General features: G+C 52.5%; 2 protein-coding genes across 2 annotated transcripts; both read left to right on the top strand.

Moving 5' to 3' along the window:
- The first annotated feature begins 318 nt into the window (after positions 1-318).
- PIGU (phosphatidylinositol glycan anchor biosynthesis class U) lies at positions 319-18753 on the top strand. Its single transcript, XM_086474779.1, has 12 exons — positions 319-448; positions 2194-2258; positions 3556-3615; positions 4580-4642; positions 6168-6277; positions 7960-8060; positions 10056-10153; positions 12346-12500; positions 12998-13141; positions 13956-14080; positions 15930-16072; positions 18616-18753. Exons 1-12 carry the CDS (start codon positions 319-321, stop codon positions 18727-18729), a joined length of 1308 nt encoding a protein of 435 aa, XP_086330905.1. The 3' UTR covers positions 18730-18753.
- A 3319-nt stretch (positions 18754-22072) lies between these two features.
- TLDC2 (TBC/LysM-associated domain containing 2) lies at positions 22073-25692 on the top strand. Its single transcript, XM_086474938.1, has 6 exons — positions 22073-22147; positions 23357-23518; positions 24029-24181; positions 24357-24452; positions 25088-25161; positions 25557-25692. The coding sequence occupies exons 1-6, from the start codon at positions 22073-22075 to the stop codon at positions 25690-25692; spliced, it is 696 nt and encodes a 231-aa protein (XP_086331064.1).
- Positions 25693-27437: the final 1745 nt, after the last annotated feature.

Here is a 27437-nt window from a genome sequence, read left to right as displayed (position 1 = left end):
GGCAGCTCGGGGGGCGGAAAGCGGGAAGCCGCCCCAGGCCCGGCTGCCCCGCAGGGCCGGCAGAGCGGCTGTCCCCGGCCCCCCTCCAGCGGCCGCCCCCGCCCTCGCCGAACGGGCCCGGCGAAGCAGCCTTCGCGCTCCGGCTAAGCCCGCCCCACCGCGCTCGCCGTAGCGCTCAGGCGGGCCCGGGGAGGCGGCGGGGCGGCGCGGCGCCTCCCGGGACATGTAGTCTTCCCGGCCGGGCCGGTGCATTGGCGCCGCGCTCTCCGGCGCCGCCCGGGAACTACAGCCGGCGGCAGCCGGTGCGGGCCCGCGAGGATGGCGGCTCCCTTGGTGCTGGTGGTCCTGGTGGCCGTGACCGTCCGGGCCGCGCTCTACCGCTCCAGCCTGGCCGCCTTCATCTCCGAGCGGGTCGAGGTGGCGTCCCCGCTAAACGCCTGGAAGCGAGGTGAGGCCCGGCGAGCCCGGCCCGGGGCACCGCTCCCCCGGCGCGGCTGAGTTGGCCGAGGCCCGGGCGGGGGGGGGGGGGGGCGGTGAGGGGCCGGGGGCGGCGGCCGCCCGGGGGCCGGGGGCGCAGGTGCGGGCGGGCAGGGGCCTGTCCCCGGCCCGGCGCCGGGCGAGGGCACGGCCCCGCGGGGAGAGGGCCGGGCTGCAGTCCCGGGGCTGGGGACGGGCCTCTCCTCCCTCGGGCCCGGCAGAGCTGCGTGAAACGGTCCCCGAGGGAAGAGCGAGTGTTCGGCAGCTGCCGGGGGCGGGAGGGCGGCGGGGCCGCCGGCAGGAGGACGGGGTTTAGCCGTGGCCTGCAGCTGGCCTGGCTGCACCCGTACAAGGTGGTGGTGCCACCGATGGGCGTGAAATGGAAGAATGACAAAATCTGGCGCTGATGGTAATCAAGCAGCCTTGATTGAGTCGCTTTCATGACACTGTAGCTGCCCATGCACTCTCGTGGTGACTGCGTGGTTCCCAGTTCGTGCAGAGCTATTCACCGTTTCATTTTCCTTGTTCAGTTTGTGGCTCCACATTGGTATCAACATGATTCAAATGCTCTTCTGAAGACTGAGTTTAATCAAGGCTTTTTGGTGTTATTCATCCCTATAGCATCTGAGCCCGTTAGGAACCTTAGTTTGTTTTAAAGACAGCCCTTTGGGAAAATAACATCCCGTTATGCAGGTGAAAATTATTTGCAGTTTTGGGGTGGAAAACAGTGGCACAGGCTAATAAAGCATGAATGCATTTGATGAGGCCTCTGCTCTGCGGTGTGTAGCACTTCCTCCTTTCAAAATACAGCTCCCAAAATTCCCTTGCAGCAATGGATACTTTCTAAATCTTACCTTAGAGCATCAAGGTAGGCATCTAGATAGTAAGGAGCACCACTAGGATCACCTTGAAAAGTCTGGGCTGTCATCATACGGGAACTTTGTGGCAGAGGCAGAATCTACTTCTCCAGCATATTGCTGAACGCAGAACCTCTTGTTGCTTCCTGCAGTCTCCTGACTCATTTCGCTCTGCACAAATGGACCCATTTCACGCAGCTTCGTTCACTGCCTGCGCTGCTCGATCCCCAGGGAACGTTTGTGCTCCGTAAGGTGGAGATCCTGTGCAAGAACATGTGCACACATTTCAGTGCAAGCTGTAATTGCATGATTGCAAAGGATCTGAATTAAGACTGCAAAATGTCAGGAAGTTTCAGCGACAGATAAGGCTTTTAGCTTTCCCTGGTAGTACGTATTCATTTCTGCTCTTTTATTGTGCATTTGAACATTTCAGGCCTCTCTACATCTAATTAGGCAAAATTGTTCAAATTCTATATTATGCTGTGATTCCTCCTCTTAGAATTAAGCTTTTCTCCAGCATAGATACCATGTATCACATAACAGGTGACTTAAAATCAGTAAGTATCATACATGTGACATAGTGTCAAGTGTAAAACATTTCAGCTATAGCTTTTTTTAGCTGCAACAAATGAATAGATTACAACTGACCAGTTACTAAAGAAATTGCATTGCAGAGGTAAGAAGGCAATCAGTTCTAGCTGGTTGTTGGCTCTGTGAGATTTTGTGTCCCCCATTCAGATGGCGATTCAATGTGAGATTCTTACAAGCATGGATGTTTGAAAAACTGTAGTTTTACCGTCATGAGATCTTTCTCTTGCCACGTTACAGGATTCTAATGCAGGCATTTTGTGTGTTTCAGTGGTTGAAGGATTAGCTCTGCTGGATTTAGGGGTCTCGCCATATTCTGGAGCTATTTTCCATGAGGTTGGTATGCATGTTTCATTTTAAACGTGATGTTCAAGTGGCACGTTTCTTAGCCCTACTGCTCACAGACTGGCAAAGCCTGGGGACTGTCTTGTCCCAAAGACTTCAGAGAACTTGGAGTCGTGTAGTTGTCTGTGCAGTAGTGGTGTACGTAGTGACGGGCACAGTAAGGAAATAGTTTGTCACAGAATAACTCGTTGCTGTGCAGCTGATAGACATCGTAATATCTGTTAGTGCACACGGAGAGTCTGAAATGGGGCAAATCTGTAGGAAGTAAAATACTCTGTTCACATCCAGGTGTTTCTGTCAGCAGAAATCAGACCAGGGAGAGACAGTGTCCTTGTGAGTCTGAACACAGTTTTATTGGATAGCGGCACCTTGAGTTTCTGCATTTGCAGAAATATTAACGTTAGCACAAGCATGCGGTACCTTTATTCCTCATCTTGAAAACACCTCATTCCTCCAAACACTTAAGCACCTGTGGGGTTTTGTGCCCTTGAGTGGTATTACTGATACGAAGGTACACTCATACATAGTGTCACCTAGGGGTAAGGCACGTACTTTGTGTACCTCTGAAAACTTGTTTCTCATCAATAAATTCTCCTTCTTTAAACACAATTTTCTCCCAGAATGTGAAATATTTTCCAAGGCTTATTTATACCGTCACATTATTTTAAAAGTATTTCAAAAGAAATATATTTTCTCACAGTGAAGACTGAATTTACACCACATAAATATAATACTTCCAGATTAAGCTTTTCTGTCATAGGAATAGTCCAGAAACATGCTCTTCCTCTTACCCTGGAAGGGAAAAGCTGTGGGAGTAAGAGGATGATAGACTGTAGTCCTACTGCTTTATGTTTTTAACATGCTTTCTTCTTTTTGCTTTATAAAAGACTCATCTAAACAAGAGGCAAAACGGTGAAAGCAGCTATGTAGGAAATACTTTCAAAAGTACCTGCAAACAACCTGAAAGAAGAGATTTTCTAGAAAAAAAAGTATTTTCTAAAGCTGTTCTTTGTATGCTTTCTGTTGTAACTCTACCGCTGTACTAGTAGAACTGAAAAGTTGAAATACAATATGATTTTCAAAGTTGATGGTGTCTTTTATAAAGTGTAAGAAAGACCAGTAAGTGTGCTTTGATTCGTCATTTACTCTGGAGTAACAGCGCTGCAGAAGAGGCTGAGGAAAGTCGCCTTTCACAGTCTCTCATAGCACACTCTGGTTTTCTCTTCAAACCGCCGGTTGTTTTATGTGGACAGTATTTGACGTGGGTTTCCCTTCTGCTCTCTTTTAGACCCCGCTGATAATATATCTCTTTCACTTCCTGATCGAATACGCCGAATTGGTGTTCATGGTGAGTGCTTCTGGAAAGCTCCTCCTGAGAGTCCCCTTCTGTGAAAGGCTGAGGATGGCTTTCCTTTTCCTCCTGCAAGAATCAGGGACCTGCAGCCTCCCTGTAGTTCAGATTTCTGCTGAGCTCACAGTTTGATTAGAAAGGCAGCTTTGCCTGTACAAACCCACGTTCAGGCTTTTCCCTTGTTTTTTTCCTTCTTTTTTTGTGAGTTCTCGGTTAGGTAGGTATCCCCACAGAGGGATGAGAAGTTGGCCTTTGGTTTCAAATGTTACCTCGTACAGGTCAGAATGTTTTGTCCCCCCAGCCCCATCCCTACACTGCAGTGTTTCTCACTAAAACCCTCTGCCAAACCTCAGGCCTTTAAAGAGAGCACAAACGGCTTCGTCCTCCAAATGCCTCTTGTAAACTGCTCTTGGAGTTCTGCGGGACCGGGAAGGACAGGAATCCTACAGCTGGCTGCACATGCCACCGAGGGGACCCTCTCTCCCCAGATCCTGCTGGGCAGGTCTGGTGCAGAGCCAACAGCCATCTGCACTGTGCCTGTGCTGCTTGGGCAGAGCACTCGCTGCTGCCTGGTGAGTTTGGGGCAGCTCAAAGCACTGTCGTGCTGGATTAATGGACAGGTGGGTTTGGCCAGCAGGTTTGGCACCGGCCCAGTGTTCCCTGTGCTCTAATCAGACCAGTGATTCTCTCTCACTCCGTGAACAGTTGCTTTCCCCTCAATTCACCATTCTCTTGTTTTGTAAATATTAATATCTGTGATACAGCTCATGGCTTCAAGGTTAAGCGGTGGTATGTGAGCACAGGGTACAAATTGGCAATCTAGTGGTTTTAAAGCTTGTTTTTTCTTCTTGTGAGCTGAGTCACGTCAGAGTCCTTATTTAGCATTGCGTACTGTCCAGTACCTTTTTCTCCATTTGTTTATTTTGCTCACAGTCACTCAGTCTGTGCCTTGCTTTTTTAGATAACTGATGTGCTAACTGCTGTTGCCCTTTACTTGGCCATCCAGGACTTCAACAAAGTTGTGGTAAGCTGACTTGCCAGTGTTGCTGGTCCTCTTCTCCCAGCAAGTATTATTACCTTGTACTAAAGAAAACACATGCCAGAGGATGCAGTATCAGTCCTTGTTGCAGTAAATCTGCTCATACCTGGGCGATCAATAAACGTGAGGACTGAAAGTGGTAAACAACTGAGGTGTTTTAGGGTTTGTTGTGGCAGTATTACAGTATGAGACAAATCAGTGTCTGTAGCTACCACAGTGCAGCTGAGTGATGGTCACAGCAGTGTAGATCCTTTGATCTGAGAGGAGTATGAAGAATTTGAGAAGTTTGTGAGAACACAATAGCCAATGAAACGCAGACAAGTCTAGGGTCACAGCACACAAGAGGAGATGGGAGATTTTAGCACGTGTACTGAAAACCCACCGTCAGTTGTGGTGGCAGTTTGCAGTATGCAGAGTTTAATTACTAGACTATGGATTTGGCAAGACTTGAACACTCCCTTTTCTCACCTCTGTCCTCCTGCAATCTTGTACACGTGTTGTAGCTAGAGCCTGGAATGTTCTACCTGGAGCAGGGTTTGTTTGCACACAGCATCAGGTAATAGACTGGAAATGTGTAAAGGAAGGAAGAAAACCTTTGAAGGTTGCTGAGGTGACATAAATCATTCTAGTGAGCAAGGTGAAAGACTGAAACAAAATATTACCTGCTCCCTTCAAGTTGTAAGTATATGTATTTGGAGGCAAGCGATTCCTCCCAGCTCTCTCTCCGAAGTAGCTCAGAGAACATTTTAGTGCTGTGCTCTCTGTGATCCTAGAGGGGCAGTGATTCAGTGTTAGCAGGAACAGGGAGGCTGCATTTTCTACAGCGTCTGTGTGGTCTCCTGTCCAGCTGTGTGCTTGTTCCTTGTCCTCTGACTTTGAGGTGGAAGAAATAACTCATGATAGAACTGCAGACATGTAAAAATCCTGCGTGTGAGTGACTTTGCTTGTTGAGGGTTTGTTGCCAGCATGTCTCTCCATCTGTCTCACTATGACATAGTTCAGTAGGTTCATAATTCAGATTTCTCTTTTGTCTCCATAGAGAGCATCATAGAACAGGATAGATTAGAGAGCGAGATTTGGCCTAAAGGTATCCATGTTCAGAATAACAAAGATGGCATGCTTCTGTGGCTTGGTTTCTCAGGGGCTTGTATGTTGACCAGTGAACTCATGAAGTCAGCTTTTCATTGGAGATCCAGACAGGCTTTAGGAAGGTTGAAAGTATTAAACTGGTGTGGTGAATTCACTGTCAGCTGTGTCAAGAGCTAGACACAAGTAATTAAGGAAGTTCAAATAAGTAGAGATTATCTGCTTTCTCATGACTTCCACTTCAGTTGTTAAGTGATTTAGGAGAAGAAGGGGGGCGGGTATTCTGTTTGTACAACACCTCCTGTAACATGAGTTCAGCCTCATGCCTGGGGCTCATATAAGTTTTATGGTAATGGAAGTGCTGAGTAATAAGAAATAATGACTTTCCTCATCTGACAGTCTTTGGTCATTCTCCCTTGTTCAGTTCAAAAAGCAAAAGCTCCTCATAGAACTGGATAAATACGCACCAGATGTGGCTGAGCTCATCCAGACGCCCATGGAAATGCACTACATCCCCCTCAAGGTAGCGCTATTGTAAGTATTGCTTCTTGGCTGCCATAGGCTGCTTTGGTTCCTCAGCTCCCTTGGGGTTTATTTGTCTGATTTGGGGTTTCCAGATTTCTTGAAGATTCTTTTCTTTCTCCAGAAGAAACGTAAAACGTTTTACATTACGCGTAAAAATCCCCCCAGCCCTGAATACTCGGTTTGAGAGTGAAAAGCAGATCTTTTCCAAATGTTTGTTGCCGACAAGTAAATGCACTGAGACCCTCTAAGACAGACTCGACAGCATAAGGTTGTTAATTTGGTAGCAAGAATGTTGTGCCTGCACAGATCACATGCCATTTATTTGGCCTGTATGCTAATCTTATCAAAACTGATTCTATGCCTCCCAAATGTCTCAGGTGTCTTCTCAGAAAAGTTAGGAGAATTTTTGAGCAGTTGGGCAAAATGTTTGCTGAATATCACAACTTGAATATCCCAGAATTGCTTGTAACAATTCAAAGTTATTTTCAGGTTGTCATCTTAATAATGTCATGTCTTGGTGTTCCTCTGGATACTAAACATTTTTTTTATTTCAGAAAGCTTCAACTAAAATAAATAATATGCAAGCAAGGTATTTAATGTCAAATAATTATTTTTAATTGGGGTTTTTACATTAATAAATTATTACCTGAATCATTCTGTGTCAGAGAGAGTTTTCCATTAGATAAGTTGTTATTTTTTCTTACTTTCATATGAATTTTGTAAAATGGTAAATTCCCCAGGGCGAGAAAGGTAGAGTTGGCAAATTGCAGGTTGTTTTGTGTTTAACCTTTTTGCCTGTTACCACAGCAAGGTTGGTGTTGCATTGTACCTCTCCTGCTGTAGGCTGTCTCTCTGGAAACACAGACAGGGGCTCAGGGGAGTACAAAAAATGCAGAGAGAGAATGGTCAGCCCTGTCTGCTCACTCTGATGGCTGACTTGGTTATTAGCAAGGGTGGTTGGTACGTTGTCTTGCTTATTGTATCGGTAATCCTCCCAGACACTTTTCTGTGCTCTGAACCTAGTTGAATGTGGTTATTGCAGTTCTCATTTCCAAAAGGAGCTGGCATCTTCAGTAAGGATTATAAAGCACGGCTGCTTTCTGGAAGGTAAAGTTGTTCAGAGTTTGCTGTCTTTCCATAATTCTAATTAAAATATGCCAGATTTTCGTAGCTGGCAGGTTTTGTGCTCAGATCGTGCCACGGTGAACGTAAATGATTCCTCTGCCGTAGCACGAGCAGGTGCAATTGCTAACGTCTCAGGATGTGTTTCCATCTTGCAATCTTCTTCTTACTGTTACTTCTTCAGAGCCCGTAGATGTGAGTCTCAGAAAGAGTTTACTTTGGACCCAGTAGTCCTAGGTCTGACTGAATAAATGCACAATGTTTCTGCAGAGTGAGGAACATTTTTGGTAGTCGTTGTCCAGGACAGAGCTTGCATTTTAGACATCTTCCCAACTGTCTCCTTTTCTCAGTGTGCTCCCTGTAGCCACTTGTCCAAGGCTACAATCCAAAGAGCTGGTTTTCGCTCCAGACTGAAAAACCTGTTCAATGAGTTAATTTGATGATGAGAGCATCCCATCAAATGTAAATAAACAAAAAGCAATGGCAAAGTGCATCCGTTTTTGCTTTAAACATCTCTTTAATTAGATGCTACGTCCTTTGAATGTAACTCCAGCTTTGCTCTTTTTCAGCTACCTGTTAAACCCCTACACTGTGATGTCTTGTGTGGCAAAGTCCACCTGCGCCATCAACAACACTGTCATTGCGTTCTTCATTTTAGCTACAATAAAAGGTAATGCGATGAAGAAAACATGGTTCTTTATGACTTTCTGTAAAGATTAGAAAAGTAGCAGAAATTACATCGAGGTGGAACTTTACAGATATTGTTGCTACAAAGATCTCAGTGAAACACAGCAGAAACGGGGCTGGAGCAAGGTCGAAGTTCTACCTGAAATCATGAGATCAAGAGACTTTATAGTCAAGTCACAACTTACTTTCCCTTCAGCGTACCCGGGAGTTCCATCTCTAAAAACTGACTCCTTTTCCTGGGTGACTTCAAATAGTTTTCTGTTTATGAAGAAATGAGTGTCTGTGTGTAGGAGGACATAACGCTCTGCCGGTCTTTCTTTTGTATGTGAATACACAAAGTGTTGGATACAATTTAATTTCAAAGTGTGACTTTGAACTTCCATTCAAAAGCAAGAGCTGCCTGCAGCTGTTATTTGGCTTTCACTCACAGTTGTAACCTTGGTGTGGAATCAGCTCATTGAGCTTTGGGGAAGCAGAAACAGTAACCAAAGACCCATACCAGCACAGCTCAATAGATTGTGATAGACCAGCTGTTTCATTCATTTTGTGGATAATGCCAGATTCCTGTTTCTTTTAGGACTCCCCAGTGCCAAAGTCTTTTAGCCCATGTGATTTGTACTAGTCACATAAGTTTTAGGAGTTCTCTGCTGGATCAGAGGAAAGGTCAGTCTGATCTCTTGTCTCCCAGCGGTGCCCAGACCCAGACATTGCGAAGAAAGCTGATATAAATTATTTTTATTAGTGTTTCCAAAAGGAAGTTTTCCTCTAGTTATTGACCAGTTGAGGCAGGAGGAGTTTTGATTTAAAAGCATTTGCAAAAGCAAACGAGTGGGGTCTGCTTAGTTAAACTGATTTTTACCTGTTCGCTGATACCATAAGACAAATAGTTCAGACATAGACAAAACTGTAGTGGCTGTCCCCTGGTTTTTCTCCCTGACTGGGAGTGTGGCAGCCTCTAGGTTTTAAAATGGGCAAAGAGAGGATATCAGGTTATGACTGATTTCTGGGTGACAGTTCTTTAGATCTGTGCAAAATTGAACTCTTGGTAAAATAGAGGATAGGGAGATGTCTGTCTAGGACAGTGTCACTGAAGAATGGAGAAGGCTCATCACCAGGTAACCCTATATTTTCTCTTCCAAAGGTGGAAGCAGAGAGAAGCTTACTGAGTGTTCGGTGTCAGTAGGCTGACCATTAGTCCGATGCACTGGGTCAGGATTCTTGCTGTCTAAGCCATATTTTGACAGATGACTTCCATCGAGTGACATAAGGCTGAAAGCTATAACCAGGCTACTGCATGGGTGCCTGTATTTTTATTCTTTAACCTGGGACCTGTTGGACTTCGTTTCTGGTGTTGGTGGTTGGGCAGTGTGAGTACTCGGTCCTTAGCTCAACCTGAGACACCTGAAATAAAGCTTCCTCAGAAAAGGTGTTCATATGTTTAAGGCCACTTGGAAAAGCTGTGCTAATCCTTTCTATGCCTCCGTTTTGGTATCTGTAAAGTAGGGCTAATGCCCCTTCATTCCTTCAGCTGCAGATTTTTGCTTGCTCTCTCTCACAGTGCTTTGCTGAGGGCCCTGACACATTCTGATGACAAGGTTATCCAGCATGCCCAGTATAACAGCTGTTCCATGCAGATGTGACTTAAGTGAATGCATTCCCCTGCGTAAAGAGCAGCCAGTGTGGTCCATACATAGACTGAATTACATGAGTGTCTTTCTGGATGTGAATGATACAAGACATAAACCAGTCAGCAGTTCTTTCTTGTGGGAGAATCACCTTGGTATGAGTCATTCTCCCTTCAACATGTGGTTAAGAAAAGGACACTCCAGGACACATTCTGCTAAAAACGCCTTTAAGTGGTCTGATATTTGTAAAGCCCCTGCAGAGCATTAGGCATTTCTTCCCGTTTGGACTTCTGTCTGTGAGGCTGTGTAGGTTGCATGCTCCTTACAAATGCACATATTTTCTTTCTTTGCAGGTAGTGCCTTCCTCAGTGCTGTGTTCCTGGCCTTAGCAACGTACCAGTCACTCTACCCGCTCACGTTGTTTGCTCCAGCACTCCTTTACCTTGTACAGGTAGATGATTCCTAACTTGGTGCCTGTTGTCTTCTTGTAACTGTGCAGGGATAGTCCTTAGCTATTGAGAGGGGAGTCAGGCAAGTCCTGAGTTTCAGAAAAAGTGTCTCTCCTTAAAAGTTTGAAGCCTTAGTGAGGATGCCTGTGCCTAGAGAGAAGGGAGCAGGAAGTCATCTACAGAACTGGCTGGTGCTTAGCTTGCCCAAAATAAGTGCTATTCTTTGGGTCGTGTGAATAGCAATGAGGGGTGTAGACCTGGAGAAGTTTCTTTGCGCTGACGTGGATCACTGTTTGAATGAGGAGCTGTATGTTTGATCACTCAGACTCAGACATGCTGATTTGGAGTTCAAGGGCAAAAGGCAAGTGCTTGTGGAAGTGGCTGGTTGCCTTTGTCCTTTCTCCCTCCCCATTAACAGGACCCCTGAATTCTGGGAGGGCTGACCTTGACCAGTGGTGGGCACACAGTGCCTCAACAGGCAGACACTGCTCCAGGCAAAACTAGCCCAGCGGTCGCTGGTCAGCACAGCTGCAGGCAGGGGTAGGGTTTAAAGCTGAGGCATCTCTTTGCTGGTGAGTGGATTCATCACCAGTTTGCCTGTATGCTTCCCACTGGTCTCTCTCTTAGCTCTTGGGCTGATACTGTAAACAGTGACTTAACTGAGAATCCCAATTATAACACACTTAATGAAAACTGATCATTTGCTAGTCTCATTCTGACACGGGGGAAAGGCAAGGTTGTGACCGCTAACAGAGCACTCTTATCCCAATTCGCAGATCACACGGTGACCATTTTTGTTATTTTTGCCATTCTGAAAGTCCTGCTGTTGAGTGTTTTGCCAGTCTTTCTTGGTTGCTTCTATCCTGTCTCCCTCTTGATTTTTATATCAAATCTTAACTACAGGTTCGTTACAGCCTCTTCTCAAATCTCTGAGCTTGAAAAGAGAATGTAGTCAGTTGTAGTCCGTTTTCTTTCCCTGACTGTCTGACATTAATGTCTCTTACTTTTTTCAGAAATTTTGTTATTATTACTGTTTGCAAGACAAGAACTTCTGCAGAGTCAGCGTTTCTTTTTCAGTTTGACAATTTTTAGGAGCATTTACTTTATATATTTTATATTTTGGTCTCATTTGTTCTCTTTTAGCTTTAGCCAAAGTAAAGTGGCAGTAAAGCACAAACATTGTGTTCAGAAGCAGCAACAAGAGCTTTGATATGTGAATGCCTAATTTGCAGCTTTTCAAGGGGATCATGCTAATGTGTATTCTTTTCTCTAGATTTGTAAAAGGACTTTCCTGCATACAGAATTAAATAGCTTTTCTCCAGCACTTTCCAATCTGTCCTGCCAAAAATCCTTGGTAAACTTGCTTACATTGTTCCAGCAAGTGGTGTTAAACACACTATGAAAACAGAGCATGCTTTACGCAGGGCCCACATCAGTTAGGGCCGGCTCTCTGTGCATCTCCTGCCAGCATAAACCTTGCTACCAAATGGAAAAGCTACATCACTGACTTGGAGCTGCAGAACACTGCGCAGTTCCCAAAGGTGTTTGCCCTGCGTGTGTATTTGTCTTTACAAATACAGTCAGGGGACCTCTTGGAGTGAGATACCCATGTGTCGTGTTAGGTGACGAGGGCTCGGGGCTGACCTGTCAGGACCTGTGGCAGTGGCAGGACTGCAGCCGTTGTCTTTGAGGAGGCAGCCTCTTAGAGGGGCTCCTTTGTGCTTAGGAGCCCACTGGATATCCTCTTGCCCTGATTTCAGCAGAGCATGAATGCCAGTCTGTGTGGTGCTGACATCGCAGGGCGGCGGGTCGTGGAGTGGGGCTCTCAGTCACCCAAGCTGGCGTGGGTTCATGCGGCAGAAGGCAGGCAGCCCTGTAGGGTTGCAGACGTCTGAGGTAGAAGCGTAGCTGTGTGTAAATCTGACATGGAATGCGTGAGACTTGACTCACTGCGAGCAGAAACGCCCTGCTCAGATCCGGGATTTTCAAGCACAGTTCTGGAAATACGTGCTGTGTGTATGGCCAGAGTGAAGAACGTCAAGCAAACTGTGGTTGAGAGCTGCTCCTTCCAGTGCCACAGTGCCAGTGTTTGATGCTTCCTTTCATCGCTTTAAAGTGATGTTCTGAACTCTCGGGCTTTCCTGTGCCTCTCCACCTGATGAGGGATGTCTGCCTGCTTATGTTTCGTTTTCAGCGTCAGTTCATACCAATAAAACTGAAAAGTAAAAGCTTCTGGCTCTACACCATGCAGTATGCAGCCCTGTACCTGTGCAGCCTGGTGGTGATCATCTGCCTCTCCTTCTTCCTCCTCAACTCCTGGGATTTTATCCCATCTGTTTACGGGTTTATGTAAGTATAAGCATTCTTACTGGTTTTTCGGTCTAGCCCCCACTATGTTGTTTCTTGTGCATCACACACAGGTGCCCCACTCACCCTCTGTCCTAAGGAGTGTGTAATCTGGTTTTACTGGCAGTGCAAGAAGAGTGTGTGGAGGAGAGCAGGCATTCCCCAACTTCTGTTAATTAAGTGACAGCAAGAATTAGAGAAGATGGGAGGTGTTTTCCACGAAGTTGATTGGAAATAGATTTGATCGTTGAGTTACCATGGCTTTGAAATTTTGTCTCTGGAGAAATGTGTGCTTGGGAATGGTTTAGATCCTGCTGGGGCATGAGGAAGGATTAGTCCCTTTTCTCTCCAAGTATTCACCCCTTTGGTTTCTCTTCCATGGATTTAAAATGTAGGTCCTCCATCCAGTAGCCCATAATGATTGATTAGTGTAACAGAAGCAAGGCAGTGAAAAACAACCATTTTGAAATGTTACCTTGATTTTTCTTTTCCAATTTCAGCCTTTCCGTTCCAGATCTGACACCCAATATTGGCCTTTTCTGGTACTTCTTTGCAGAGATGTTTGAACACTTTAGTCTTTTCTTCGTATGCGTGTTTCAAATTAATGTGTTCTTCTACACCATTCCTTTGGCAATAAAGCTCAAGTAAGTATGTTTCTCTGCTAGTTTTCTTACTCAGTTGTCCAGTGGGTGCTTATAAGGCTGGCATCAGATGTCTGGATCTGCAAGTCTGAAAAAGATAGGGTTTTTTTTTAACAGGACTTATCCTTCTCATTTCCCAAAGCTTCAGTCTTTATTCTCCTTAGAGTGAGTTGGGCTCTGCTGTGCAACAGATGTGTTACAGACAAAAGAAGAGAGAGCAGAAATTGAGGCTATAGAGGCGCCTGCTCCCTGCCAGCATAAGCCAGTGTAGTCAGAAAGCAAGAACTCTTGGCTGGAACTTCAAGTTCTTTATTGTCAGAAAAAAAGTGAAAACCTGGGGACGTTCCTAGTAGACTGCACTGACAACATTACCCTTCTTTCTGATAAAAACATCTCTTAGCATACCTGGATTCTTAGTGAGCTTTTCCTGTTGACTTGGAATGGATACAGACATCATGACATACCAGAGGGGTAGCCGTGGGCTCCTCCAGGTAACCTTCAGAGAGGAGGTGCTGATTGCTTTTCAGTGAATAGGACAGAGCTGGGGCAGAGCAGCCCAGATGACCACCTGTATAAATGTGCGTTGAGCTGAGGCATGAAGTTTCAGTGTGAGGGCAGCAAGCAGATGTGCACCCCCTTATACTGCTGCTCTGCAAAGCGGGTCAGTGTACCCCACCCAGCACTCTGAGGCTTGTTTGGAGAGAACAGGGGTACAAGAGCCTCTTTGAACCTATCCCACAAAACTTTTGTGCCCTTGCTGGTATTTATTTCCAGTTTCCAGAGACCCTACTGCATCCTTGTGTCTTTTCCCTTCTAGGGAACACCCCATGTTCTTCATGTTTGTCCAGATGGCCATCATTTCTATCTTCAAGTCCTATCCCACTGTGGGAGACATTGCACTGTACATGGCCTTCCTTCCAGTCTGGAGCCACCTTTACAGATGTAAGTGGTTTGTGTTGGATTGTTCCTTATCAGCAATGGGAAAGGGCCTGTCCCAGAACTGTCACCACTAAACCACACCAGGCCCACGGCCGCAGGCTCTTGTGAGCTCCTCGGGGAGTCTGGAAGGAGGCTTGATTTTTCTGGTGATACAGTCACTCCTGTCTTTAGGACTAGGGTTGGAATTGGTCGTGGAGGGAATTTCCGCTGGTACCTTACCTTTACCCTCTCTCCAAGTTGTTCTGAAGATTAACTTTTTTGTAAGAACCTTCTACAGTCCTGCAGAAGGGATGTGGCTTATTTAAAGTACATCCATCCTTTAGATGCTTCATTCCCATTTAAGGCTGTGTAATTGGAACACTGCTCCTGCAGTCAGTGAGTCACCCAGCCTTGAGATCCGGCATCTTGCAGTGGTTCTTTGTTTTGCATCTGCTTGTTTCTCGGCATGAAAGTAACTGAATTACTCCAAGCAATTGTCCAGTTTTTCTTAAATGTTTCATAAAGAACCTTTTTTAGCTCTTTAAATCACCAGAAACCTTCCTGATGATTTTCACACTCAGTCTCTAGAACCTGCTGCACTGGAGAGATTTGGAAGCGCTTGTTTTTCCTGGTGTTTCCTCCTTCAACCAACTGCTTTGACCAGCCTGGCCACTTTGTCCAGGCCTTTTGCTGCAGTCTTCTCTAACCCAGGCCAAGTGTGTTTGTGGACGGCTACCCTGCCTGATGTCAGGAGACAGTCAGGAGCCGAGAGACTCTGAGACCATCTGCTGGGTTGGTTTCAGACCAAGGAAAGCTAAGGCCAAGGCAGCTGTGGTGGAACAGGGCAGGAGGCCCCGGGCTAGTCCTCAGCGTGTTGCAGCCATAGCAGGTGATGCACCGCTGAGAAATCCCGACTCAGCGTAGTTCAGTTGCACATTCCAGGCGTGCAGATAAGGGGACTGTGACCAGCGAGAGGGACAGTCACCTGTCACATGCTCCCACCCCACAGCGAGGGGACAGACCTATTGAACAAGAAGTTTGAAACGATAGGTGTGAACAGGTTTGGGGGTGACAATGCCCTTAACATGTTGGGTAGCTCCCTTCAGCTGCAGAATGACCAGAAGCCTTTCAGTTACCTTCAGGGACATTGGCTGAGCTATAGCCAAGCACAGCAACACCAGTGCCAGGATGATTTATCGTACTGCTGCCAAAGGACGGGCATAAATAGTTCATGGAAAACAGGATCACTTCTGGCCTAGGAGTTTCTCACTGTTTTAGAGAGAGTCGTGCTTGGATTTTGTGCAAGACATACTCACGCAGACTAATGGATTCTGGCCACACTTGCACCTCCCGAGGTCACGTGTTTGTCAACGCATTTGGCCTGTATGAGTTTCCTCTTTTTAAGGTGCTTTCGTTGCCTTACCGCCTCCCGAGAAAGTGTCTCTTCCTGTGGCCCACTGGTTCATTTTTTTCCTTCATCAGCTTGACGAGGCTAGGGAACGGCATACTCTGCTCCCTGAATCATGATGCTGGTGGAAAGGCCCTTCTCAAAACCGGTGGTTACTGTAGTGCAGACACCAAAAAGCCAAAGTCCTCCCAGGAAGAGTGTTTGGCAGCAGGACCTAGAAGGAAAGAGTTACAGATGAGGATTTCACACACGAGCAAAGGCAGAAGTATTTATTTTAAAGAGAAATACAGTGGATTTCATATAAAGGCTAGACAGGAAATTATTAAAGTGTGACAGATTATTGGAGAGAAGTATGCGTTGGCAAGTGCCCCTCCCGCACTGCATGTACCCTGAATATCGTTGCTGGTTGTGTGAGCACGGCTGTTCAGTAGTGCATCATTTTAACAGCTTGGTTTTCTTCTGCAGTCCTCCGGAACGTCTTCATCCTGTCCTGTGTGCTGATTGTCTGCTCCTTCCTGTTCCCTGTTCTGTGGCATCTGTGGATTTATGCAGGAAGTGCCAACTCCAATTTTTATTATGCCATCACGTTGACTTTCAACGTAGGGCAGGTTAGTAGAGCGAGGCAAGCAAGGCTGCGCTTCGGGTAGGCCCCTGGGTCGGGTGTCCTGTCAGCAGCAGTGAATTCTGCAGGGGGTATTGGCTCTTTGCATCCCGTGTAGTCCTGCAGAGCCGCTTCCTGCTCTCCCTGCTCCAGCTGACATCGGCCTAGTCCTCACCTGGCACACTAACAGCAAGGAGTTCTTGTATTTGAGCTGTAGCTTAACAATCCAGCTAGACTGTGCTGCAAGGTACGCGCTCTGCTGCTTAGTAGCTGAGCAAGAGCATCTCGGTGTGGCAGGACTAAGAGCACACGTGAGTGGAGAAGGTGAGCTGAGAGGGGAAATGGAAAACAACTTGGGGCAGCAGCAGTGGGGCCAGACAACGGGCAAATGAGAACTGCCCGTACACGGGACAAGGCACCATTTTTCTGTGTTACACCTCGCTGAAAGGTGGGGGTGTGGGCACAGGCAGGGTCCCAGTCACGCCAGGGCTTGCTCTCCTTTTCTTCTCTAAAGCCGTTCTAGATACACGGCTTTCACTAGAGGTAGGGAAAACAGAGCTTTGTACCCCTGGAGGATGGGATCCAAGGTGCAGTTGCTACAGCCTTTTCTAAGTCCTTCTTCTTCTCTATGCTATTTGTTAGGTCCCTAAGCCCTGGGACAGTCTTACCTGTGGGTGAGCAGAATGTTCATTTCGGGTTAAAGTTGCCTTTATTTTGAGCGTGCCTCAGCCATTGTGGTTTGTCTGCTTCTCCTGAAACTGGAGGAGCCGTTTTGCCAGGGGCTGAAACCTGCTTGTACATCCCCCACCCCCTTGATACATGGGGACAAACACCCATTCTGTAACAGAGAGACTCCGTGCAGGGAGCGGGGTGAGAGGGAGGAGTATAGAGGAGGGCTTTGGGTGCTCTTCGCTGGGCTGGGAGCTGGCTGGTCGGCCGAGCCCCGAGAGTTGTGGTGAATGGAGTTAAACCCAGTTGGTGACTGGTCACAAGCGGTGTTCCCCAGGGCTCAGTACTGGAGCTGGTCTTGTTCAGTATTTTTATCAACGACCTGGGTGAGGGGATCCAGTGCACCCTCAGCAAGTTTGCAGATGACACGAAATTAAGCGGGAGTGTTGATCTGCTGGAGGGTAGGGAGGCTCTGCAGAGGGACCTGGCCAGGTGGGATCGATGGGCTGAGCTCAGTTGTATGAGGATCAACAAGGCCAAGTGTCGGGTCCTGCACTTGGGCCACAACAACCCCCAGCAGCTCCAGGCTTGGGGAGGGGTGGCTGGAGAGCTTCTGGGCAGAGAGGGACCTGGGGGTGTTGATTGACAGCCGGCTGAACGTGAGCCAGCAGTGTGCCCAGGTGGCCAAGAAGGCCAACGGCATCCTGGCCTGTGTCAGCAATGGTGTGGCCAGCAGGAGCAGGGAGGTGATCGTGCCCCTGTACTCATAGAATCATTAGTTTGGAATAGACCTCTGAGATCATCAAGTCCAACCGTTGACCTAACACTGCCAAGTCCATCACTGAACCGTGTCCCGAAGTGCCACATCTACATGTTTTTTGAACGCCTCCAGGGATGGTGACTCCACCGCTTCCCTGGGCAGCCTGTTCCAGTGTTTGACCACCCTCTCAGTAAAGAAATTCTTCCTAATGTCCAATCTAAACCTCCCATGGTGCAACTTGAGGCCCTTCCCTCTTGTTCTATCACTTGTTACTTGGGAGAAGAGACCGACCCACACCTCACTACAGCCTCCTCTCAGGTAGCTGTAGAGAGCCATAAGGTCTCCCCTCAGCCTCCTCTTCTCCAGACTAAACCACCCCAGCTCCCTCAGCCGCTCCTCACCAGACCTGTGCTCCAGACCCTTCCCCAGCTTCGTTGCCCTTCTCTGGACACGCTCCAGCACCTCAGTGTCTGTCTTGCAGTGAGGGGCCCAAAACCACACACAGCATTTGAGGTGTGGTCTCAAGGTGTCTCCCAGGGCTCAGTATTGGGACCGGTCTTGTTTAACATCTTTATGGATGATCTTGATGAGGGGATTGAGTGCTGCCTCAGTGAGTTTGCTTCAGGGCCTCAAGTTGCACCAAGGGAGGTTTAGATTGGACATCAGGAAAAATTTCTTTACTGAGAGAGTAGTCAGACATTGGAACAGGCTGCCCAGGGAAGTGGTGGAGTCACCATCCCTGGAGGTGTTCAAAAGACGTGTCGATGTGGTGCTGAGGGACATGGTTTAGCGGTGGGCTTGGTAGTGTTAGGATAATGATTGTACCTGATGATCTTAAAGGTCTGTTCCAACCAAAATGGTTCTGTGATTCTACGAAAGGGCTAAGAAGGGCTTATAGGAGATGGGGAGTGGTTCATTTACATGCCTTGCAATGGAACGAAAGGAATAGTAAAACTTTAATTAGAGATGGCAGGTGTTGATATTCTAAGAGGATTTTATTTCCTACCTGAGAAAGTCGTAAGAACTTCTGAAACCCCTTCAGGGTCCGTCACAAGCACATGTCCCATTTTATTCGTTGTTCTGAAGCGTCACTGACGTGTCTGAACATCTCCCTTCTGCAGATCCTGCTCATCTCAGATTATTTCTATGCCTTCCTCCGGCGGGAGTACTACCTCACTCACGGACTCCATTTGACAAGGCAAGATGGGACAGAGGCCATGCTTGTTTTGAAATAAGGATTGTGCCCACCATTCCCTGGGACGTGGACCACTCTAAGGAACAGGCAAAGCTGGGGGTATGTGGGGTGGGTGGGGAAAGTTCCCTGAATGAGGTCTGACTTTGGGACTGATACCTGCTGAAAGAAAGGGCTGAGGTTCTTCTGGGATTACCCTCCTGAGCTGTGGACTCAGTGCAGAGACTGTAAGAGCTACAAGTAGGAGCTGCAGTGCCTCTGTTGAAGCATCTCCCTTCTTCCCCCAGCTGTACTTTTCACTGCAACCTCAGCCATCGACTCGGGGCAGTCCAGCGGGACCTGGAGAAAGTGTCTGAGCTAAAACCAGGGCTGAATCTCTGTCCCAGAAAGAGCTCAGACCATAAACTGTTTATTTTACTGTCACTGCTTCTTGGGGGTGTTTGCTTCTCCTGGACATTTCCCCTTCACTGCTTCGCCCAGTAATGCTCCTGCTTGGCACAAGGCAATCTCTGGGTACCTGGTGCCTCAGCCCTGGCTGCAGATGCCATTTCTTGGTGGTTCTACTGTTGAGGGATCTGGAAAAATCACATGTGCTCAGGTGTGGTGGGTGCCTGTGAAGCAAATGGGTGACCAAGGATGAATGACCTGCTGGAAGGAGGACAGATGGAGCTGCTGCCACAGGCGACCATCGTGACCCTCAAACACTACTGGGAACTGGAACTGGGGTGAAAGCAGGTGCTGGATGGGTACCAGGTGACTGCGGAGACAGATGCCCCCTGCTCCTCGTTCCTGCAGGGCAGCAAAGCTGGGCGGTGCAGGGCTCACCCCCGTACCTTTGCGCTTCCCTGGGGCAGCAGCCGGGATGTGGAACGAGCAAGCTGCCTGCCTGGGCGAGGGACCAGGAGGGGTCAGAATCTCCCTGTTCAGGCCCCAGACCAAATCCAGAAGGAGCCTCGGCCGCCGCTGTGGAGTTGTTTGGCTCCGGGTGTCCCACAGCCGCTTCACACTACAGGACACGCGCTTCCCCCTTACCCTGCCGCCAGCAGCGATGGTGTCGGGGCTGTGCGCGGAAGCCTCCGTTAAGGCCCTGCCCCTCGGTTCCCGCGGGGCTCCCCTCCGGCGCTGCTGCCGCCCCCGGAGCGCGACCCACCGGAGCGAATCCCCCGGGCCGGCGTCTGGCTGGGCTGGGTGCGCGGTGGCGGGGGGGAGCGGTAACCGGGGTGCGAAGCCGCCTGGCGGGGCCGGGGCAGCGGGCGCCTTCCCCGCTGATCCCCCGGGAGATGCGAGGGGCTGGGAAGGCGAACACGGGAACTGAACGGCGCCTGGTGCGGAGCAGCGGAGACCGAGGGGCCCCGGCAGCCCTGGGAACAGCTCTTCCTTCTTTCAGGACAATTAAAACTTCTGCCTTACCGCACTGCTGTTAGCGCTTGGGGGGTTGCTGAGGCTGAGGCGAGCGCAGCGCAGCCCCCCCGCGCTCGGCCGCTCCGAGCGGGGCAGCCGCGCAGCAGCCCTGCGGCGCCGGGGGCGGCCGGGCTGCGCTGGGCCGCGGCTGGGCGCATGTCGGGGGGCAAAATAAACTGAACTGTGCAAGTTTTAGATGCCTCCTGTGCTCTGGGGGGGGTGGGGGGGTGGGGGGGGTGAGGAGAGGGGCGGCGGGACTAGAGGGTGAGTGGGGGCTCTGGGAGGCACATGGAGGGGTCGTGGAGGGACTTAAAGGCAAACGGGAGTCGGGAGGGAAAACAAGTGGCCCGGGGCACACCGAAGGACAAGCGGGCGTCTCTGGGCATGCTGAAACCCACGGCGGCTTTAGGACCTGCCAGCTACGCACAGTTCAACCCGACAGCAGTGTAAAAGAAGACTTAATAAGAGGGTGACTACCTGGGGCTGCCTGGGGGCTATTCATTTTACAGCCCACCTCTTCCTACCAAGTGGGAAATCACACACTGGGAGGGAGATGATGCTGATGGGAGGCGGCAGGACTGAGCCAAGGGCAGCGGGCAGCAGCTCCATCCTCTGTCTCCAGCAGCGGAATTTGTTCCTGTGACTGTGCCCAGGGCCCCACTCGTGGCCACCCACCGACCCCCCAGATGGCTCCATCATCTGGATCTCCCAGGGGAGCAGGTCCCAAAGTTGGACTCAAAAGCGGTCCTGAGAAGAGGTAACAGAGTGAGCACTGGGGGCAGAGGCAGAGCAAGGGGCAGAGGCCTGGGCACTGCCAGGGACAGGGACTGGGCAGGAAGGACAGTTCAAGGGAAGGGGCCAGGGCAGGGCCAGGGAAAAGGAAAGGGCCAAGGCAAGGGCAGGGCCAGGGAAGGGGCATGAGCAAGGGAGAGGCAATGCAGGACAGCACCAGGGCAGGCACAGTGTCAAGGGCGGGGACAGGCAGTGGACAGAGACAGAATCGGGCAGGGGTACAGAGAGGGCAGGGCAGGAGCAGGGATGTGACAGGGGCAGGGGTGGCTGCCCTACAGCAGCTCAGTCAGGACTGGGTGCCCCATCCTGTCTCCTCAGTGAGGGCTGAGTCCCAGAGGAGGCTTTTGGAGGCTACCAAGACCTGGACCACCCAGGGCCCTGCCTGTGGCCAAGTGCCAGCCGTGCCAGGCACCAGGAACTGCCAGCCTCTTGCTGCCATCCTGGGGCTGCAGCTGCCACCAAAGCCTGGTAGGGACAGCAGAACTGGGGCAGCCAGGAGCAATGGGGCTGCAATGGGCCCTGCCATGGTGTCGAGGGGCAACCCCAAAAACGCCTGCAGTGGGGCCAGGGCTTGGGACAGGCCATTGTGGCTGTCGTACCACCACGCAGGGCATGCGGAAATTCCTGTATTGGCATAAATGGGACATTGTTGCGGTTGGGCCCACAGGCTCATGGCCGCGCTGGCTGTTTAGGGGAGGGCACCAATGGGAAGGGGACACACTGGGGCACCACAGCCCCTCCCTGGTTTGCAGGAGCTGCTCCAGAGATGCCTGAGACAGGGGGAATGCCTCGGCCAGGGGTTCACTCCTCCTGCAGCCACTGAGCCCAGACAAACCCCAGGTCTCCCAGGGGCCCTGGCTCACCCAGCTGCAGGATGTGAACCCAGGCTGCCTCTCCCAGTGCAAGGGGCATGTGCCACCACGTCCACCGGGCAGGTGTTGGCAGTTACTACAACCATTGCAACAGTCGTGTTGCAAAGAGCAACACCACACGACCTGCCTGTTGATCCCAAAACCAGGGCTCCCCCAATGGCCTCAGGGCTCCCTCTTGGTAACCCAGAGCCCAGCCCAGTTGCAAAGGAGGTGATGGCTGCTGGGCGCCCAGTGCTTGGCTGGGGGCGGAGGGACACCTGCCCACCCATCCCAGCACCACACAGGACCTGGTGCTGCAGGAGGGGCACATCCTGGACCGCCATGAGCCCAGGCAGGCTGCTGGCATCCCCACCCACCTGCGTCACGCACCAGGCAGCCAGGGAGCAGCCAGTGCAGGTAAACATTAACCCAGGGAAGTAGCGAGGGCTCCCTGGCAGCACAGCTCCCAGCACCCCAGCAGCACCCGCATGTCCGTGATGAGGGGGCACCGTGCCCGCTACCACCTCCTGGTAGGTCTAGTGTGGTGGGGGTCTGGCGTGGCAGCATGGGCGTTGGGAATGAGCTCCAGGGCAGTGCCGGGAGGCAGCGGGCGGGCTGGACACATGGCTGGCTAGAGAGACAGGGGCTGTCCTGGGGCGAGCGAGGGGCTAGGGAGGTGCAGAGGGTGATGGGCACGCTCGGAACCTGACCCTTTAGCCCCACTCCCCCCTGAGGATCAAAGCACCATGAGGGGGGCAGGAGAGCTCCTGCTGCCTGGGGCTGCGCTCGCTCATCCCTCTTGTCCCCTTGGGGTGTTTTCTGCCTGTGCCCTATCGATGGCAGGGAACCCCTCAGGCAGGGGCTGCACCCACAGCCACCCTGAGCATGGGGCCGGCTGAGAGTTGTCACCAGCTGCCACAGGGACCAAGGCACATCCCCGACCCCACGCACACTGCAGAGGCAGCCTGGCCATGGGCAAGGAGGGGAGTGGCTGGGGCTGAGGTTTGGCTGAAGTTGTAGAAGCCTCCCCTGCCTCCTCTCACTTTTCCTCTTCAGGCAGCCCCACACCCGTGAACTTTCGGGTGCTGAGGTGTCATGGCCTGCCAGGGTGCCAGTGCGTGGCACAGTGTGGCATGGCACAGCAGGGCTGTCGGGAGCCGGGCTGGAGGCTCAGCCAAGTGCCCATCCCCATGGCCTTTGGGCCGCTTCACCCAGCCCCTGGACACAAGGCAGGCAATGCCCCATGCAGGGCAGGTTTCATAGACTCATAGAATGCATTGGGCTGGAAGGGACCCCCAAAAGCCATCTAGGCCACCCCCCACCTCCACCACAATGAGCAGGGACATCTTTAGCCGGATCAGGTTGCCCAGAGCCCCGTCAAGCCTGACCTTGAATGTCTCCAGGGATGGGGCAACTGTTCCAGTGCTTTACCACCCTGATGGTAAAGAACTTCTTCCTAATATCCAGTCTAAATCTGCCCATTTCTAGTTTAAAACCATTTCCACCCCCCCACCCCCCCACCCCTCCTATTGCTATGTGCCCTTGTAAACAGTCCCTCCCCAGCTTTCCTGCAGGCCTGCTTCCTTGGGGCCTACAGGGATGCTCACCTCCCCCCCCTGCCCCCAGCCCGACCAGGATGAGGACGTGCCAGTGGGATGCAGGGAGCCGGCCGGAGAGGGGCAGCCAGGCTGTGTGGGAGCCGCAGCAGCGGGCCCAGCCCTGGAGGAGCCATGCAGGCTGGTGCTGAGCACACCGAGCAGCATCCTGCGGGACAGGGAGATCCAGGAGGTGAGACACCTTCCCACCAGTACTGGCACCCCCCCGCCCTCAGCTCCCCCTGCCCCACAGCCCATGCCCTCTGTCCTGCCAGGAACTGGTCGAATGCAAGGCCAGACAGGTGACATCCCCTGTCCCTGGGAACAGCCACCCCAGCAGCATCTCTTGGGGGTGCTGGTGGGAGGATGCTCGGGGAGACGTCTCAGAACGGTTCTCAGAGGGAAGTTGCTTGGGGAAGCATCCTGGGAGGCTGCTGGGTGGGCCAGGAGCTTGAGGAAACCCCTTGGGAGCTGTGCTTAGGCAGAGGCTGCTTGGGGAGACCTCTTGGGAGGCTGCTCAGGTGGGAAGTGGTCTCTTGAGAGGATGCTTGGAGGGGGAGGATGCTTGGGAAGATTTCTTGGGGAGGATGCTTGGCAGGCAGCGGGGAGCGTGCTTGGGAAGGTGTCTTGGGAGGCTGCTCGGGGCAGGGGGAGGAAGCTCAGAAGCAGCCTGCCAGCCCCGGCTGAGCCCGCTCTGCCCTAGCTGGGGCTCCACTTGCCCTCCCGGCTGACACAGCAGCCCTGGCACCTGCTGTACTGCAGCAGGAGGGACGGCTTCAGCCTGCGGACCCTGTACCGGTGCGGGGATCGGCCAGGCTCCCCTGCCCTGCTGCTCATCAGGGACATGGAGGCGCAGGTACGCCCAGACCCTCCCCAGTCCAGCTGCCCCGTGGTGCTGGGGGCAGCAAGCCCAGCATCACCCCAGGCCTGGCCACATCCTGGCTCTGCTGGCGGGGGGGGGGCTGCGTTCGGGCATTGGGGAGCCCCACTGAGCACCTCAGGGTGGGACTCCCTCTCTCTGTTCTCCTCAGGCCTTTGGCGCCTTCTCTGCCAGCACCATTCGCTGCAGCAACAGCTTCTATGGGACCGGGGAGACCTTCCTCTTCTCCTTCTCCCCAGTGCTGAAGGTGGGGGCTGCAGGCTGCCAGCCACGGGGCACCAGGGGGTCGGGGGGGCTGGTGGTGCCCCTGGAACCTGGCTACCCCAGGGGGTCCCCAAGGTGCTGGGGAGGGGTCTGGGGTGACACGACTGCACTTGGCAGGACATGGGTGAAGCAACTGAGGCACCCTGCCAGCTGTGGTCCCTGCGTTCAGCCAGGGTTGGGGGGTGAAGGCAAATCCCAGCCAGCCCTGCCGAGAGGGAGGCCCAGGGAAGGGGACGCTGCCTGGCTGAGTGTCACCAGGGACACTCCGCATGCCAGGACAGTCACAGCCCAGCATCGGTGGGATGTGGAGGCAGCTCAGCCACGTCTGCCTGTGCCAGCGGGGGTCCATGTGTGTGATGGGGCTGGTAGCATCAGTGAACGATGCTGCTGGTGGCATCAGCAGGTGGCAGCCATCCCTGGGGGTGGCCCTAGGGCTGCTGGCAGGGATGTGCCAGCACCAGACCAGTGCCCACAGGCTCGGACAGGTCTTCCTCTGGAGAAGGAGGACACAGTGGGAATGGGCAGTGCCAACTTTGCCCAGCAGCCCCCAGATGTCCCTCGCAGGACAGGGTCAGGGATGGGGAGGCTGTGCCCCAGCCGACGGCTGTCCCCGCGCAGGTGTTCAGGTGGACGGGCAGGAACAACTTCTTCATGAAAGGGGATGTGGACCTGCTGATGATCGGAGGGGGCAGGTAGGAGCCACGATAGCAGCTTTGGCAGCCCATGGGGTCCCCAGCCCCGATGGCCGTCAGGGCCATGATCTGAGCCCAGGTTGCCCTGGGGAGCTGGGTCTAAGTGCGCGCTGGTGGTCTGAACCCAAAACCACCAGTGGAGGTTGTCCGGCAGCGCTGGCCAGTTCATCCGCAACCCTGCTGCTGGCAGGCCTGCCTGCTCACGGCCTGCACGCAGGGTGGCAGCCCTGGGGGGTGGCTGCTTGTCCTGTCTTGTCCCTGGTTTGCCTGTCCCTTGTGCCCGGCATCCTTGGCAGGCGGGCACCCGGGAATGGGGATGGGGAGGTGGCTGGGGACGTCTCCAGGCACGGAGAGGGAGGAGACCTCAGCCGACCCTGCTGTTGGCACCTTCCCAGTGGTAGATTCGGGCTGTGGCTGGACGGAGACCTGCACCATGGGGGCAGCCACCCCTGTGAGACCTTTGACAACGAGACCCTCTCGCCCCGGGAAGAGTTCTGCGTCCAGGACCTGGAACTGTGGGGCCTGGCCTGACCCTGCCACCCACACCTGGGGACAAAGGGGGCATCAGGGGGATGCTTTCGGACCAGTGCCTCGTGCACAGCTGTTCCCTGCCAGCGCTCCCTGAGCCTGCACAGCCTCACCCTGCCTCCCTCCACCCTGTCCCCACCGACATCCCCATTTCACGTGCCGACAGCCGGTGGGAACAGCGTGATGGGGACAGGCTGCAGTGGGGTCTCAGCCCCCCTGCAGTGCTGCTGCCACCAGGCACTGGGGTGGCTGGAGGACCAGCCCCCACCACGGCACCCAGCACCCTGCCTGGCTGGGACGATGCAGAGCCACCCCGGGAGGGCGCGTGGCAGGGCCAGGCACCGCAGGGTCCCCCGATGGAGCAACGAGCTGCAAGAGCAGTTTGATGGCAGCAGGACCAGGCAAGCCCAGGCAGCCTCTGCCCCCCTGGCCACGGCCCCGGGGGTGGCAGTGGCAGGCAGCACGGCGACCGCTCCTCAATAAACAGGCAGAGCTGTGCTCCCAGCCTTCTCCTTGCCACGGAAGCAATGAATGGTGCCGTGAAGTTGTGCGAAGCAAGGGGTGGCAAGGCGGGGGGGAGCTGTGAGAGTGCCGGCCATGCCCCAGCCCTGCTCGGGGCTGGGGGCCCGCAGCAAGCTCGAGGGGTCGGCCCGGGGTGCTGCTCCAGGGGGGCTGCAGGGACCCATCCCCCCCCAGCAGAGTCTACACACTCTGTCTGCCCTGTCACCTCCTGAGGACCAGGGCTTCCTCCTCAGGGTGTCCAGGCTACGCTGGGCTTCTCACCTCAACCTCCTCCCAGTGGGGAGGGGATGACAAGAGCCCTCCCCAAGCCCCTTGCCACCCACAGCTCCAGGACCTGCTGACGCTGCCTGGCCTCTCGTTCCTGGATGCCAGGCTAGCTCTCCTCCTCCTCCTCCTCCTCCTCCTCCTCCTCCACCATCCCTGTCTGAGCAGCAGGACCAGCCCCACAGGTGGGAATCAAGGCAGGGGTGGCTCAGGAAGGACAAGTACCTGCCTGGTTTGGCCACACTGGATTTATTCATTTTGGGAGCAGGGCTGGGCACTGAGCTGAAGTGTCACCCCATGACCCCACCAGCTGTCAGCTCCTACCTGCTGTTTTGTGAAGCCGGGATCCCATCGAGCCCCAGGCTGCATTACCTGACACACACCCCCAGCACCCTCACATACCTATGTTGAACCTCACCAGCCTTTTCTCTGATTCTGTCTCCCACAGCCCTTCAGAGATGCTCCAGGGCTGGCTTCTCTCTCAGGCTATTGACTACTTGTCCCCTTCCCAAAGTCATTCCCCGAGCTGGTGAGCAGCCCTGGCGATGACCCTCCATTGCAAGAGCTGCCCCTGCCCCCCTGCTTCCCACTCGCTCACCCTCCCCCCAAAAGATGCCCCCTCCTGCCTGCTCCAAGGCAGCAACTGCCTGGACATGGCCCCCAGCACAGCCCTGCTGGGCACCTGACGGGTGCTGCTGAAGATGTCAGGAGCTGCCACCTCCTCCAGCCACTCCAGCCCAGGACCCTCCTGCCCCGCTGCTGGAGCCCAGCATCTCCCCAGGGGACATGGCTGCCTCCATCTGCCCGGCCCCCTGCCCACATCCCGGCCCTCCTACCTTCACCCCAGCCCTACACACCCCAGATGGTCCAGCTTAATGTTTGCCTGTGAATGACACGCAGCTCCCCCCCGCCCCCCCCAACACACGGTTTGGGGCCAATACAGCCCCTCGCCCTGCCAGCAG

Source organism: Leptosomus discolor, chromosome 17 (assembly GCF_034619465.1).
Source record: "Leptosomus discolor isolate bLepDis1 chromosome 17, bLepDis1.hap2, whole genome shotgun sequence".
In the NCBI taxonomy this organism is placed as follows: Eukaryota; Metazoa; Chordata; class Aves; order Leptosomiformes; family Leptosomidae; genus Leptosomus; species Leptosomus discolor.
This window is presented reverse-complemented; position numbering and strand designations above follow the sequence as displayed.